This window comes from Blennius ocellaris, assembly GCF_963422515.1.
Source record: "Blennius ocellaris genome assembly, chromosome: 12".
NCBI classification, from domain to species: Eukaryota; Metazoa; Chordata; class Actinopteri; order Blenniiformes; family Blenniidae; genus Blennius; species Blennius ocellaris.
The window spans coordinates 17,042,786-17,059,604 of record NC_137661.1 but is presented as its reverse complement, the minus strand read 5'-3'; the positions used below and the strand labels follow the sequence as shown (position 1 = coordinate 17,059,604).

Genomic DNA, 16,819 nt, shown 5'->3' with positions numbered 1-16,819 from the left:
AGCTTCAACCAACCTTCATACTGAATGCACTTCGATAAACAACTCCATTGGAAGCAGCACCGTGCAATTAATTTTCATGAAGGTGTCGTGTGTAAAAAAGTGGACTACTTTTAATTACCTACTGTCTCTGTTCTACACCAGTGAAGTTCTTAAATTGATGTTCTCTCTGATTCACAGTTTTCATTGATCGTTCACGGCAACAGCCAAGGGAACAATTGGCCTCATGCAACATCTCCAATTTCCTTTACTGCAGTTTTTAGTGGTGATTATATTTGAGAAGATGCAGAATATTATTTCAATACCACAAGAAGTAAAGTAATTTCCCTCCAGGTACAAAACTCAACATCACTACGGATGTCGGTGAAAGATGTGTTTAGTTGATCCCAAAAGAGGTCATCCTACTCTGGATTTTGTAAATGTGAAGAACAAGTTACACTTTATTGACAAGTAACTTGGTAAATTCTGTATTTATTTTCCGCTGCTTCTTCCAAACAGATTTAATTACAGTTGGAGAACACAGGATTTGCTCAGTCTATCGTTTAAATGTAAGGTGTCCTCTTTTAGAAACAATAGTGTGCAATAGTATATTTGTTCAGTAGTCATGGAAGAAGATTAAGAAATGAAGATAGTTTACTTCTTTTTTGTTCAAGCAATGACATGTAAAATACCTGTTATATGATCCACTGATGATCCAATGGATTTTTTTGGGGGGGATAAATGACAGACTGACCTTTAAATGTTTGCAACATAGTGAGGCAAAATAAATAGAAATTGGACTCACTAGTCACGTTTACATTGAAATCCTGTTGCAAATTGTTGTGAAGAAAATTACTAATCTGAAGTCACAGCGGAGCAACTGGCAACAGTGGAGAGCAGGATTTTCTATTCATAAATATTTATTGAAGGTAATATAAGTCTACAGTAACATGGTAGACATAAACTAATAAATAACATCAGCTCTGAAGAAATTGTTTGCTCAAGGTCTCTTTATCCGGCGAGGTATCTGCAAGTTAACCTTTGCACATGTGCAACATAGTCGAGGCTGTTTCTCTTTGCAGCCCATATGACAAACCTTATCTGCATTGTTTGGTCTGACAAGCTGCTCCTGGTCAAAGGGGTGAGTGAGTGCTCAGTGACCCTTTGCAGGAAGGGACCAGCTTGCTTCAAGGCCTCGAACAAGAAAAAGGGAGAATAATATTAGAATATTTAACAATAAGGGTTCAAGCAATATTGTGAAGAACTTTTCAAAAAATTTTACTTTTTCAGTCGCAATAACTGCTGTTGTTGATTCACTCATTGTGAGTCACATTGTTTTAATCAGAGTAGCAGACACAAGGCATTGCTGACACCCTATTCCAGTGATCAGTGACACAGCAGGTAGCTGCTGAACTGCTTGAAATTAAGTATCCATATCAAAGCCATGCTGTGAGGTTAATTTTGTTTAAACATACAGGTTAGACGGTCCTGAAATATTATATTTTTCCCTGAGAAGTGACAGACTTTTGCTAACACAAGTCAAATAGAAACATTTTCAGTTGCTATTAATTGACTACTATGATATTATTTTAAAGTGGGCTGAATGCTGAAATTGAAATGAACAGTACAAAAAGGAGGTGAAGAAGAAAATACAAGCAAGATGGATTGGGTGGAACATTGTAGCAACAATGAAAGGAAAGGTTAACAAGACAGTCGTGGGACCTTGCAAGGTGCATGGCTTGGAGACAGTTTTTAAAAGAAAAGTATGGACTGGAGGCGGAAGACATGAAGATGCAAACATTTTTCGCATGAGTAACTAGGATGGGAGGATTAAAAAGGAAGAGATCAGAGGGACAACTCGGGTTAAACAGTATAGGTATGAAGTTAGAGAGACCAGTGCTGAGGAAAGGTGGTGGATATGAAGCTGGCAGAAGAGTAATGGATGTCATGAAGGAGAACACAGTGGGTGTGACAGCAGAGGAGACAGGAAGATTGACTGGGAGGAAGGTACATAACAAGATAGCATTATGATGATGATGATGATGATGATGATGATGATGATGATGATGATGACGACGACGACGATATGAACGTCTGTGGTAACGTGGTGTGCAGCCTGAAGCGGGATGGACCAGTGTTTACATGCTCCGTCCAGCAGGGGGCAGTGCGTACCAACCGAGACGCCGCACAGCGTCTCGCGCTGAGTAAACTGTGCAAACTGATTTCAACAAAAGTGGCCGCTGCAGATTTGGTGTTATCATCAGAGCCCCGACGTGTGTCCCGCTTCCGTCCGTAGTATAGAAGCCTGCTGCTGGGTGTGTTTTGTTTTTATTTTTCTCTGTGGCTCGGTTTATCTGCACTGACAGCGGGAGGATTCTCCCTCTACGTGGACGTGGTCAGTTGGCGTGTCCGGGCTCGGTGTGACGGCGGTGCGGTGCGGTCCTCCCAAACACCCCCCGCCCGCAACTCCCTGGCCCGTCTTTCTAACTCTGTCCACTAACTCCTGGAGGATCGCGACCTGTTTACCACCGGAGCTGAGGGTGAAGACAGTCGGGGGCTCAGGATGTCTGTAGCGGGCTTGAAGAAGCAGTTTTACAAAGCCAGTCAGGTTTGCAAAACTTTTTTTTCTTCTTCTTCTTCTTCTTCGGTACTCTGGTCACTGTCATGTAACATTAGCGGTTAGCCTCCGCTAGCCTCGTCGGCTAACCGTAGTCACATAGAACTCTGACGTTAAAAACGCTTTGTTTGTTTACTTTAGCGACGGTAAACGACTAGAGCAAACAGTTTTTGTGTGGAAAAAGTCTTTGTTACACTTTGTGTCCTTTTTTTCAAACTCGCAGTGTGAAGTTATTAATAATTCTCTCGGTTGCATTTATAAGCTAAAAGTTTGCTAATAAGAGCCCAGTGTTGACAAGATGATAATAATATGCATTTTGAAGTGCTTTCCCTTGTTTACCGACTTCACACAACAAGTCTGGTTCACGGAGTACTCACTGTCTGGTAAACAATACTGTTGGCCAAATAGACTCTTTGTGTCGGGGCATAAAGAGTTAGAAAACTTGGGAGTAACCCACTGTGAGTATGTATGGAGCTCATCAATAATAGTAAAGTTTGAAACATGTCAAATCAAGGTTTGAGTGACTCCACGTAGTTTCCACGTCCTGAGATTTCCGTCGTGTTTGAAGCGGGTTCATCTCTTTTCCAGCTGTGTTTTGTTTCAAGTTTGGCTCAGTTCAGTATTCAGGAGAAAATCTGCCTATAAACTCCCCGAGTCCTGCGATGGAATCAAAAGGTACAAGTCAAAGGATTTAGGTGTGTGTGTTGAGTGTTTTTAATTTGGGTCAGCTTCTCTTCTTCTCAGTCACGGGAGGGGACTTAAAAAAAGATGTTTTGAATCTTTTTTCTTTTCTTTTTTTTTCTTCTCACCCCTGCTGATCTAAGCAGGAAAGACATTTGGTTTCTGCCCCAGCTTCCTGTCAGGAACAGATCCCTGCAAAGGAAAAATAACATTACTTTTGAGAGAGAGAAAAAAGCAACTGCTATGCTCTTACTGACAGTGCTAATTTTAATGAAAAAAAGATGTGTTTGATGAAAAATCAGTGAATAAGAAGAAGAAAAAAAAGTCATACTGATGCGGAGAAGGAGGTGGAAATAGTGAGCTCGCCTCTCTTTGACTGCATTGCAGCTTCTTTTCCTGCCAAGACTCCGTGCCTTTCAACAACAGTGGACATAACTCAGATTTTCTACTCTGGAGGCATGCAGGAACTTGGCTGTGGGAATTACATGTGCTCCTTGTTGTTCACTTTTACTCCTGTTGTTTGTTTTACAGGAAAGATCCTTCGAAAACCAAATCTCCAAACTTGGAATGCCACACTTTTAAACGACACTAATTACTTGTGCAGCTCCAGGTGCAACAGAGGGGATCTTGGTTAATTGCATATACCTGCAAAGTAGAAATTTGCATTTATAGAGAAACACAACATGATTTGAATAGAAATGATGGTCAACATTACGTGCTTTAAAAGAGTGTATTGGATGAGCTACAAGGATACACGAAGATGCAAATCACAAATTATTACACTGTGTCATCAACAACTTAAGATACTGTTTCCCAATGTTGTTTGCTTCTGGAGTATAATATGAGAAAACACCAGAAATGTAGCATTCAAAATAAAGCATAACTAACTTGCAGATAATAATAGATGTATTTGTTTTTATAAAACGTTGCCTGAACTTTTTGTCTTGCTGAAATCTGAAACTATTTGAAGTATTTTCTGTTGTCGGACCAAAGTGCACAACTCTCTTGATCATCTCAGTTCTGTGGATTAACCTGCATATATTAGAGGTAATCATGGCCAACGATCTTGTCATATTTTTTCAAGTATTTCACATTAATTGTAATTGAATAATGTAATAACTTATTGATTTTCTTCATACATTTTTATGACAATATTCACTCAGATATTCCATTACACTATTACCAAGGTATGATAGTATTTGCTTAATTACATCTAAAATAGCTCAAATGATTTATTCTGAAGTATTGCATTATTGGCCATTATTGCGTTCTTGAATTGCTACAAATATTAAGATTCTGCAGTACTGTATTTTTTTATTATGAATATTGTCTCTATTGCACCTCGTATTAAAATGTCTCATAGTGCAAGTTATTCATCTCCGTATTTTGATTGATCAGATGTCTGATAATTGAGTATTCAGAAATTAAACACTTGTGAGTGTAGTTGTATACAGTTCAAGAAAATATATTTGGTTTTAAGGTAATTATAAATTTGGGTGAATCTTTACGTTGTATTTTGTCCACATGACACTGCAGTGCTGGTTTGCGTTTGCGTGTAGAGGCAGTGTGAAATGATTACTCATGGGTGACTGATTAATCATTATATAACCAAGAGGAAGTCAAACTGTGAAGTTTAAATGTATAGGGTGGTTGATGTTTTCATGTATATTAAATTAACTAAGAGTAAAGGAAGGAGTGAGTTATTTAAAAAAGAAAAACCTTGCTGTGATCCAATGATGGAAGTGATTTGTGAGCATCTACAGAAAAGGTGCTGAATTTTATAGCACAGACTTGTTTTGATCATCGCTTCAAATTATGTTTATTATTCTTTACAGTTGAAATAATATCCAACTGTGATGACATATTTGTATGCCATTGGTGTTACTGTAATTTCTTTTTTTATTTCTTACTTCATGCATTTGTTAGCTTTAGACTTTACAGAAGTTAGTTTATGCAAGACCCTTAACCGTCTGAATATATTGCGCTTTCTTCTTCCTCATAGTTGATCTCGGTCTCTGTGTGACTTCGCCCTTTGGCAAAGCAAGTTTCTTAACAAGATACCAACATTTAAACAAACACTTATTATTAGGATGAAGACTGTCTGCAGTAGACTGATCCCTCTGTGTAGCTCTTTGTATTGTTTATACCAAAACTTTGCGACGCTGGCAATGTGTAGCTCTTTCTGGGTTTTGTTTGTGTACATGTAAACAGTAATGTTACACTTGCATCAGAAAAATTGAATTAATCGAACACTGGCTCCAAACTAAAAGAGACACAACTGTGTACTGAGGTTCTGAAAGTAAAAAAGTAACTTATGAATGTGATGTATTATTGTTTCTAAAACTCGATGGAGGACTATCCATTGCAAATCCTAGGTTTTTCTCAGAGATCCACAGTCAAGCACATAGTAGACTTCTGCGATTCAAGGCCGTGTCTTCACTTGTGACCCGAATCCCCCAAAGGCCTCCTGTCATGTGCTTCCTGCATGCTGCAGAGATACAAGGGTATATTTAAAAGGTACCAGCCACACTCCTGTGGAAAAGACTTCCAGCTGCTGAAATGCTGGCATAACTAACTGAACTCCCATTGAAACCATATAAACTGTGTGCAATGACGAAACTACGTCGTGCGATATCCTTACTATTTAATATTCTGACATCAAACTTGATAAGCAGACCTTGAAAATCTTAATAGTTTCTGCAGTCACTAACAGTAGTTCTGAGTCATGTAGGAAATTATTAAAAACAGCTGTTGCTCCATAACTGATGTTCGAATTAGAGGGAAATAACATTGAATCTTCAGCACTTACTGGAACAGTCTTGTTAAGTAACTTCAAAGTAGGTCACCACCTGAAAAGACCATGTGGTGCATAAAGGGTATCAGACTGCAGTCTGTCTCGGCTAACATCAGACGAAGGAGAGGAAACGCCTCCACTCAATTTATTGTCATCAATAAATCTTAACCAGCATGTTTTTTCAGAGTAGTCCGAGGACCTGGACAACAATCCTAAACTTTGAATACAAAATACAGATTCAAACTCTTGTATTATGTATTGACAGGTAGAATAAGGTAAAGGGTAAAATAACAAAATGTTTGGATCTTGATTTCAGCAACTTTATTTAAAAATGAAATGCATTTGAGTTGAACAGATTAATAAAATCCTCATTTTACTCTTGTTTGGTCCACATTAATTGCCAACAAATGGCTGACATCTCTAATGTCTCGTAGTAATCAGAGGTTGTTTTTTTGTTTGTTTTTTTAGCCTTTTCAGTTAAAGATATTAAAGAATATGAAGTAGTGTAGCCCACAGACTTAGTGGTCAAGACTATAACTATCTCAAAGCTGCAGCAGCACAGACTCGTCACAAAGTCATTTTTGATTTATTATTATTATTATAATTTTTTTTTAATCCTTTATTACTCAGAATTATGGGATTCGGCATAACTGTCTTTTTTTTTTTTTTTTTTTTACGGCAGTGCCTGGACTGTCAACACAAATGTATTTGTTTTCCAATTGTCTACCTAAACATGAAATCCCATCTGGTTTCCTTCAGCCTTGTCTTCATAAACTTGTACTATTTCCATCCTTTTGTTATTTCTGCACAATCAGTTTGCTTAGATATTTGGCCAGATATTTGTTTAGATGATTTTTTTATTTATTTTTTTTGGCTGATTTTGAATTCTTTTGTGCCGTTAATCACCTGTGGATTTATATTGATGATGTGTCCTCCTCCACTTGTGCCATTGTTTATGAACAATGTGCTGTGGAGAGCCTCCAGTCGTGCAGCCAGGCCATTTTAAATTGGAGATGTGAGTCAGCTTGTTTTCCACACTAATCTAAACCTTATGCGCAATGTTAATTACTTGGCTCTCTTTTGTTCTTTTTCTTCCCTCCTTCACTCGTCTCTCTCCTCCTCTCCCCCCCCCCCCCCCCCCCCCAGATGGTTAGTGAGAAAGTTGGAGGTGCTGAAGGAACTAAACTAGATGATGACTTCAGAGACTTGGAACGGGTAAGAAAAGCATCCCCTGCAGTTATAAAAGTGGCACACGCTAAAATCTGTGTGCCCAGATATTTTTACACACAACTCAGACAGGCTTTCATTCAGTTGTTGTTGTTGTGTTTCTCAAAGTTATTCGTGGAGGGCACTGCAGACAAACGCATATTATTTGTATTTTACTGGTAATCCAGTCAAGTTGATCCAACTGGCACTGACTTTCGAATTGGTAGACCTCTCTGCCAAACATCTTTATTAGAGATGGCGATGGGATATAATGAGTTGAAATTATACTACAGTAACTAGGCAATAAATTACAAATAACATAACATTAATTTACCAGTGTGCCGCATCGTATGTCAATTTAATATAACAAATGGCTTGTATTCCTTTTTGAATCCTTGTCATTTTGGCATCATATTGATAATAGATGATGACCATGCATCTGTTGTTTGTTGTCATACAACTACAAGCATTGGCTCTCTTAATGTTTGCCTTTACATGCTCTGTGTTCCAGAAAGTTGATGTGACCAGCAAAGCAGTCGTGGAGGTGATCTCCAAAACGTCAGAGTACCTGCAGCCCAACCCCGGTAAGAAAGCCTCCTCTTATGCATGTGATTATGCAGTTCAACCTCTTATCCTTATTCATGGTTTGATTCCTGTGTCATCTGCGTGCACAGCGTCACGAGCCAAACTGTCCATGTTGAACACCATGTCAAAGATCCGTGGACAAGTGAAGAATCCAGGTTATCCTCAGGCTGAGGGGCTGCTTGGGGAGTGTATGGCCAAGTATGGCCGGGACCTCGGAGAGGACACTAACTTTGGTAAGCAATGTATTGGTGTGTAATCTGGGGTCGGGTAGTAAATACCTAGGATAGCAACTTTAAAGTAATTGATGGTTTGGAAGTGTCGATAAGCGAACGCACACACAGTTCAGGCTTAGTTTGGCGTTTTCTGGTGCGTGAGCCCCAATACTCTTATGTCGTATTATCTCGCTTTCACTCCTTCTCTTGGTATTTTGTAGTCTCCAAACCACGGACATGACAGCTCTTGTGGACGACATTGCTGATGCATGATGTCACATTGTACTCGCCAGGTTATATGAGGGATTTTTTTTTTTTCAGACTGCGAGTAATCCATGCAGTACCAGCCCTGATACTGGTATCGGTAGTGGTGTACCCCTACTTTGTACTATTTCAGGTGTGAGCTGGTGTATGTTTGTGATAACCTGTCTCAGTCCTTGTTTGACAATTCCAAGTGACCCGGGAGATCCATAATTGTAGACTCTCATAATCTTACTCTTCGTCGAAGATGTAATCGGGCAGCACGTGGCTTAACTAAAATGAGTGTAACACCCCTGGTCTAGATGTATTCTAGGGGTAGGATGTGGTTTTGGAGCTTAACCAAACCAAGCTCAGGCTTTTCGACGGTGTGATGATTTACAGTACCCCAAGAGTGATTGTGCATGTCTACTTGTGTCATGAGTACCCGCTCTTCATTTAATAACCGCAGCACCTGACTGAACTTTTCATTTGTTATCTTTGGGATTTAGGGGGAGCTCTCGTTGACGTAGGAGACGCCATGAAGAGAATGGCAGAAGTCAAAGACTCTCTAGACATCGATGTCAAACAGAACTTTATTGATCCACTGCAAGGGCTCTGTGACAAAGACCTCAGGGAGATTCAGGTATCTGACAGATTCTTTCTTTTATCATATAATCCCACACGTACACTAAAGGAACAGTCATAAAACACAATGAAACCAGGTCTTTTATTAGCCAATCTTTTCAAACTGTCACTTCAGTTTATGTAAAATTATGATCCCAGTTGTCATCTCTTACAATATATAAAGTTGAAATGTATAAATGTATATATTTTTTTACATTTTCAATCACTAAAGTGTCTGAAACTCCACTTTGATATGAATACTTCAGCACCATTTGAAGAAGCTGGAAGGCCGCCGTCTGGACTACGACTACAAGAAAAAGCGGCAGGGTAAAATCCCAGATGAGGAGGTCCGACAGGCCCTGGAGAAGTTTCATGAGTCAAAGGAAGTGGCTGAGACCAGCATGTACAACCTGCTGGAGACTGACGTAAGGACACGTCGCTGTTAAATGAGTGGTTTTCTTCATCCAGTTCAAGGAAATGTCCAGACTGGCCCGGCCTCCGTGCTGTCCAATCTTAAAAATAATCAGTATTGCCACGAGTCGTGGATTTTCTCAGTATCCACTTTCTGTGCAAATGAATTGTGAAAGTGGCCTTTTTAAATTGTAGAATATGGTGGGAAATAAAATCTAAAATATAATGACTGAAATATCTGATCAGGGGTTTATTATGATAAAAAAAAAAAAAAGAATCATTTCCTTTTTCTCTGGTCAACATCTGTTAGGAAACATTTCACAGGATCAGTTATTTTCAGCCCTCGTGTAATATCTGATTCGACTGCAGTGGATTTATGTGAAACATTTTCAGACTGTTTATGCCGTTGTCTTGGCCCTCTTAAATACGTACCCACCCACACAACAAACATGCACTCCATTAGTGAGACCTTTTAAAGGTAATGAAACACACCCCTTCAATGCAATAATGCTGCCACCGGAGATTCATGTCCTTAAATAGCAGCAGTGAAATAGCTTTAACTATCAGTCACTTTTTAGATTGATTAAAGCAATTGATTGTTACCAGGCTAGTTTGTAAACTTTCTTACACAAAGAGACCAACAACGAGCTTGTGGAGTTATTTGATTTTGCAGATAAATGAGCAGAGTGAAAATGGCCAGTACTCCTGGAAGGAAGTTGGCCTGTTTCATATTTCCTTTTATTTGTCGACAGTCAGCATCTTTCGTGCCGTTACTCATTGCTATTTACATTGGCTTCATTACATTTTTGTGTGAAATGATATTGAACGGGCGGTAGAAATAAAATGGGTTCTTAAATTTATGGTACAAGTCTTTTTTTCGTCATTTGTTTAGAGTGCAATGCCATATCAGCGAGCAAGTGAAGTGCAGCACTGAACACACACACACACACACAGAAGCTGTACACCCTCAGCTAAAGCTTTAGTGAAAGGGGCTCTGTCTTTATAATCTCTTTCCTAATATCATACAGTGTTTTGCATAAATGTCAACTCTATTATAAATACGTTGGTGTCGCAAAAGATGTGACTGACCACTCCAGAGGAGACACATGGAGTGGTGAGTTAAACGACTATACAAATGATTTAATTCTCCCAGCGTTCATGACGGCACCTCTCCAGGATGCTGTAGATTTCCGGTAACGGTTCCTCTAAGGTTTAGAAAGTGTGTTATACTCTGCGTTTAGGTCGAGGATCTACTCAACTATTGTAATGATACCTGTTTAACTTCAGCACACTGGCATTGATGTATGTGTGGTGTGTCTCTGCAGATCGAGCAGGTGAGCCAGCTCTCGTCTCTGGTGGAGTCGCAGCTGCAATATCACAGAGAGGCTGTACAGGTGCTGGAGGAGCTGTCTGACAAACTGCGGGACAGGTGCAGTAATGAAAGCCTTTGACAACACAACGTCCCTTTGACAGTGCAGTGCTTCCACCTGCGGGAGCATTCAAGTGTGATTGTGTTTCATACTGAATTATAGATTTCAGATGTTTTGAAAAGTAGCACTGATGTTATTTCTGGTTATTTGAACAGGATGAATGAGGCTCAATCAAGACCAAGACGTGAATACACACCAAAACCCAAACCCATATTTGACTTTGGAGACGACAACCATCCAAACGGTGGCTACTCGAGCTCGATGGCGCCTCCACCTTCACGCAACTCAGGTAACGAATAACGTGATAGATCATGATAAAAAAGAATGATTTATTAACAGTCAGAGTGTTAACATCAGGATGAAAAGCCAAAATACCACGAGCACCAAATTTGTTTGATCTGACTTTGTATATTCATATTTTGTATTTATATTTTGAGTGTATATAGTTTTATAGTAACTCCAGAGCAACAGAAAGTATTGCATTGACGTCAGAAGTGCCTGGCTAAAGGGCAGCCAGTGAGATAAATGAAAAAGAACTGCCACACTAGAGTTCCAACACCAATAAACCAGTGAAGGTTTACCGTAGATGGACCACCTTAAATCTGCCGCCTGGACATTCGACAGAAAACAAACTGAAAATTCTTCACATTGCCAACATGATTGCTCAACTCCTGCAGCCAACTGTTGCCGCTGAGCAGAAATATGGCAAACATTTTGATCTGTGCGGCTTCATAAATGATTGCACGCGCTGAATATTTGATTTTTTTTTATATACATATAGCACAAACTTGTGTTTGTTGTCGACCATGAGGAAAGTGCGTGTGATATTGGGGGAGAGTTATGAGTGAGAGTATGTGTGAGTTGTATGTGTGTGTGTGTGTGTGTGTGTGTGATGTGGCCGGCCTCTCTCCCGCTGACCCTGTTCCTCTTTCCTCTGACATCATCAGAGCCGTCGTTTCACTTGGCTAGATTGTCCTTTCGGAAACCGGGATTGTGTGAGTCACTGATTGTGTGGGCCATGTTTCATTGTCACAGTTGTTGTTGTGAAGCGGTCCTCTGTGCATGCATAGCACCTGCTGTGAAATGTAGAAGGGACATTTGTTGCTTTTCACAGATTTAACACGTTAATCCAGAGATTAGTCAGGTTTGTTTATTTGTTACTACCCATGTGACGATGTGCGATGTGATCTACTACACAATTGGTGTAACTTGTATTTTTACAACATTTATGACCCACTTTATTATTACTAAGTACTAATTGAAACGCTGCTGAAACATGAGAAAACAAAGAATACAATTATTTGCAGGTCTGACAAGCTCGTAAGTTGTTTCCAATGAAACATTAACAACACATTGGATGTTCAAACTAAGCAAAGTAACTTGCGTATATCTGTGGATTGCACAGTGACACTGACTTCCCTTCCCATGTTGTGATATCAATCGACAATCAAACTTCTAATGCAGCTTGAGGCCCAGAAGACTAGGACCATCAAACTTTGACCTTTAGCTTTGTCTCTCATGCACAGAGACTGTTTTGTTATGATCTTATACGTTGTAGATTTTGACGTCTTCACATGCTTCACAGTTTGATGCTGAAGAATATCCCTTTCATGCGTTTTGCAATTTGTCACCAATGTGAAAACATTGCTTATTGTATTCTACTGCTGACAATGAATGTTTTGACCTTTTTTTGTTCCCTCTGTCGCAACTTGCCTTATTTTGAATAAACACTCGTTCCTATTCTTCTCAACAACCTATTGTGATTTTCAATAATAATTTTCATATTCTGAAATCACTAGTTGGCATTGAGTATTTTTAATGTTGTATAAACGGTGACGTCTATGAGTGCAAAAGAGTGGAAAATTGAGTGTTTACTTTGAACACCCAGTATTGTCACATTATACTTGTGATGGCACATTTAGAAGAGCAGAATGGCTCCTTTGTCATTTTATTATGCAACTAAATAATAATAGACTTGCTACCATCAATATTACTGTGCCTGCCTTAGCCTCGAACATGTAAACGCCACGGCATTTAAGCGTTCCAAATGATGGCGTCTGGATAGACTGATAGTCGTTTATGGAATATTTGGAATTGCTCATGGAATGAATAGAATTTTCCTCCGTGCACCAAGACTGCTTGCATTGCCTGCGTTTGGAGGAATGGTGAGAAACGGTGATGAAGCTTCCGAAGATGTCCCTGTCTCACAAATTGTTTACAAGAGTTTTTGTTCGGTGCCAGCAGGCCGATACAGTCGGGAGTGAACCAGCCGAGAATGAATGACCAAAGCGTTCTTCGCTGGCCTACCCAGCGGTCTGCGGGGTGGACTTGATACAATGAGAAAATTGTTTGGCGACAAAAAAGCCTAGTTTGTCTGAGCGTGGAGCTCCCGTCTCCTCGGCTGATCTAAGTGAGGTCACGGAGAAAGAGACGGAGAAAGCAAAGATTTGGGTGAGAGGAACACAGTCAGAAAAGAAAAAAAAGAAAAAACATAGTGGCAGAGGATGTGTTTTATCTGCAAGGATTCAACATTTTCTGCCTGCTTGCTGCGTTGAATTTGAACTGACTGTCCCACAGTTTGTTTTTACTAACATAATGTTTGAAGCATTATATTAATCTGTGTTTGCTGAAACTACAACTCCTAGTTTTCCACCCCCCCCCCACTCATTCCTTCTTTCCCTATTGTTTACTTTGCTCATTTCTCCTCAGCCCCCGAACAGCCGAGCTGCAAGGCGTTGTACGACTTTGAGCCAGAGAACGAGGGAGAGCTGGGCTTCCACGAGGGCGACATCATCACCCTGACCAATCAGATTGACGAGAACTGGTACGAGGGCATGCTGAACAGCCAGTCGGGCTTCTTCCCTCTCAACTACGTCGAGGTCTTGGTTCCATTGCCACATTAATATAAAGAGCGCTGAGAATAGGGAGGGGGGGAGAGAGAGAACGTCGAATTAGTCGAGAGGGAGGGAAGTGAAGACGAGGGACGGTCCACAGAGGTTTCATTTTCACCTTCAGCTCCAGCGTCATATTCATCACAGACGAGCACTTTTTGTCACCCGAAGTTCTCTAGACGGTGGCCACATTTCAAAGTCCAGACAAGAATAAAAACCTGCTTCATTGAATCAAAAGGAATTTTTTTTTAAATGGAGGCAAATGTTATCAGGTTTCTCCCAGTGAGAACACTCTATTGGGGACAAACAGATGAAATGCAAAATGTAATATTATTTCAACCACAGAAGAAAATGACCAGTATTAAATTATGTCATTTCAGTGACGCATTCAGAACAGGCTTTTTGGGTGACTCCAGTCTGTTTACATCTCAGGTGTATCCCAGACTTTCAGTCAGTTTTTCAGTCTGGACTGAAAAACTGAAGTGTAACCTGACTGAAGATTTGTTTTTATTTTCCCAACTGAAAGCTTTGTGAGTCTAAAAGGCTGGCTCGCTGGTCTTGACGCCACCTGCTGGCCTGAGTGACAACTGCTTTCATCTAAACCAGAATTAAAATCCATATATCAAAAACGGCTATGTTGCAAAATAACAAAAACATTTACATTTTATATGATACCCATGAACCAAAATTAGGCTCACATTTGTGAATTGGACAGTTTTTGAGATTTTGGCCTTTTAATTTTTGCTGATCAATCTAGCATTGACAACTTTATGCAGATGGCGGTTTGACTTTATTTTAGAATTTGATTTATTTAGGCCTCAGCATGCTACAGTTGTATGTGGGTTTTTTTTTATGTTTGTTTGTTTTTTGTTTTGTTGAACTGGTTATCGAATCTGTGACAAAATGAAAATGCACCTTGGTTCTCAAATGAGATTTATTTGTGTGTGTGAAAGAATTCTTCCATCATTACACATAGACCCAAAGTTAAATGCAGAGGTTGCACCTTTTTGCCACTTAGATAGGTCCTTTGATCTCTGCCATGTGGAACCGATGGAATGAGAGAATCTTAGACGTGAAAACAGTATTTACTCATAAATGTGGTATCATACATCATTTACAGATACCGGGTTGACATTTTATTTTCTTATTATTTTTTTTTTTACATTTTACAATTGTCCAGATGGTGTTAAATACCCTTGCAGCAGGCATTGCAAGTGATTTCTTTTAACCTGAAAAACCATCATAACCAAATCTGGACAAGTAAGCGATGCCATGTTGCTCGGTACTTTCACATTCAGAAAGTGAGTAAAGATATTTGGGGGGGAACACCATCATGTGAACACCATTAGCCTCTTCAAACCATCAAAAAAGTTAGGACACACACTACCGTTACAGTGAGTCAGCCGTTGTAGTAAAATAAAAGCTTAAGTGTCGTGTGCTTCTGTCTTCAATTGACTTTTTAAAAGGAAAGAATATAAAATAATTTTTAAATAAAATCTGAAAAATAATTTGGAGGAGGAAAGGATTCTACAAGTGTCCGACACAAAGAAGTCATGTTGGTTGCATTCAAGCACAGTTAGCTGTATAATGGTTATCAAGCAAGTCTTCACAATAGCAGAAGCGGAATCAAACATTTCTAATTGAAATCCATCAGAAACAAATGTTCATGACTCGGTCACGCAGCCATATTTCCTTTCATTCTCAAGCTCAGAGCTTGTTCAGGCCTTTCCCTGTTTCTTCGCCCATTTGACCCATTTTGGGCACCTGTTAACGTCCATGTGGTGCCTGACCAGACGATGCTGCTGGCAGCAACTCTGTCTTTTATATTCCTCACTACATGTCCTGCTGTTACTGTCTGAGAGAATGTGAAATCTGTCTGTGCATATAGATTTAGTCTGGCCCCGTGATTTGCAATGATTTCTTACTCGTAGTCATGTTTTGACAAGACAGGCCTCCTGTGTTGGATTTAGCCATAGTCCGGGTTGGATAATCCCACATGCACTTACAGTATGAGGGGGAAGACCACGAATTAAAAGGGAAACCATCAAGGGAAAAATGGACTTGTGTCCAGCTGGTTTTTAAAATGTTGGAAGAAAATAAAAAAAAGAGGTATAGTTGTTAATGTCAGATACGTATGTGCTTTTTAAATGTTTTTGCAGTGTCTTGTTGCTTTGTTTCCCTCCTTTAATCTGTGTGTGTCCGTCTCGCTCCACGCTGCCAAACACTTCCCCGACTCCAGAGTTTGGTCCTTGTCTAATATGTTTACATGTCGGACTGTTCTACATTTCAATGCTCGTATAAAGATCAGGGTTAAGAGTATTAGTTGATGCTGTCTGGATCACACTGTTATTGTTCGCTTTGTTTTAGTGCGTTTTGATTTTCTTTTTTTTTTTTTTAAAGGAGGTAAAATGTCCCAACTAATACAGCAACCAAAACCTAACCGAGATAGTTTCTTTATTTTCAGCCTTTGGCACTTTCCTGTGTAAAAATGAGATGCATGTGTGAATATTTCTTTGCACACTGATGACACTACAGACGCTTTTCTGGACATTGTGTTTTGACTAATGTGAGTTTTGTACGCAAACCACCATGGGAAACTGTTTTTTGTTATGTAGATTTGAATCCATATTTGGAGAGAGAGAAAAAAATTCCCAGTAATTTCTTGTTTAAAGAGCTATGTTTTGTTTAATCAGTCTTAAATGTTTTTGTGAACAGCATTAAATCATTGTGGCTCTCAATAGTATTATTTTTTTATATACAAGGCCTTAAAACATTTAAATTAAACTTTTGCATGTAGTCCTATATTACATTTTGTAAGTATCTTAGATATAAGTTGCCTTTTTACTTTTGGTATGAATGCAGAATTTAACCGCAATATCATATTATCACAGTATTTGTATGTGCTTTTTTTTTTGTTTTGTTGCTCCCCCACTGTTCCCATTCTTGAAATAAATAAAATGGGGAAAAAAAACCAATCTTTTGTTGCATTTTCTGTGACTACAAGAGATTATTGTTTTAATCTACACAGCACATTGTAAAATGTACTGTAATGTGTAACTTGGCTTGCTTAGTGTTGATTCAGGTGTGTCAGATAGTTTGTATATATTTCTGAGTTGTTCAAACGAAGCACAAAAAGGCTACACAATGGTAGA

At 39.3% G+C, this 16,819-nt stretch overlaps 1 protein-coding gene across 2 annotated transcripts; it reads left to right on the top strand.

Annotated features, from left to right (window-relative positions):
- The first annotated feature begins 2,482 nt into the window (after nucleotides 1-2,482).
- sh3gl1b (SH3-domain GRB2-like 1b) lies at nucleotides 2,483-16,630 on the top strand. Of its 2 annotated transcripts, XM_080506221.1 has the most exons (10): nucleotides 2,483-2,584; nucleotides 7,215-7,283; nucleotides 7,786-7,858; nucleotides 7,949-8,092; nucleotides 8,821-8,954; nucleotides 9,202-9,360; nucleotides 10,672-10,775; nucleotides 10,932-11,065; nucleotides 11,724-11,771; nucleotides 13,486-16,630. In XM_080506221.1, exons 1-10 carry the CDS (start codon nucleotides 2,540-2,542, stop codon nucleotides 13,677-13,679), a joined length of 1,104 nt encoding a protein of 367 aa, XP_080362347.1. In that variant the 5' UTR covers nucleotides 2,483-2,539; the 3' UTR covers nucleotides 13,680-16,630. The 2 variants fall into 2 exon arrangements, with proteins under 2 accessions (XP_080362347.1, XP_080362348.1); XM_080506222.1 differs by lacking the exon at nucleotides 11,724-11,771.
- The last annotated feature ends 189 nt before the right edge of the window (nucleotides 16,631-16,819 follow it).

Bases quoted from the DNA above. Each gene is read 5' to 3' on its own strand.
- sh3gl1b (XM_080506221.1), top strand. From the start codon at position 2,540: ATGTCTGTAGCGGGCTTGAAGAAGCAGTTTTACAAAGCCAGTCAG. The intron at 8,093-8,820 runs GTAAGCAATGTA...TTTGGGATTTAG, and splicing joins CGGAGAGGACACTAACTTTG to GGGGAGCTCTCGTTGACGTA. The intron at 10,776-10,931 runs GTGCAGTAATGA...TTATTTGAACAG, and splicing joins TCTGACAAACTGCGGGACAG to GATGAATGAGGCTCAATCAA.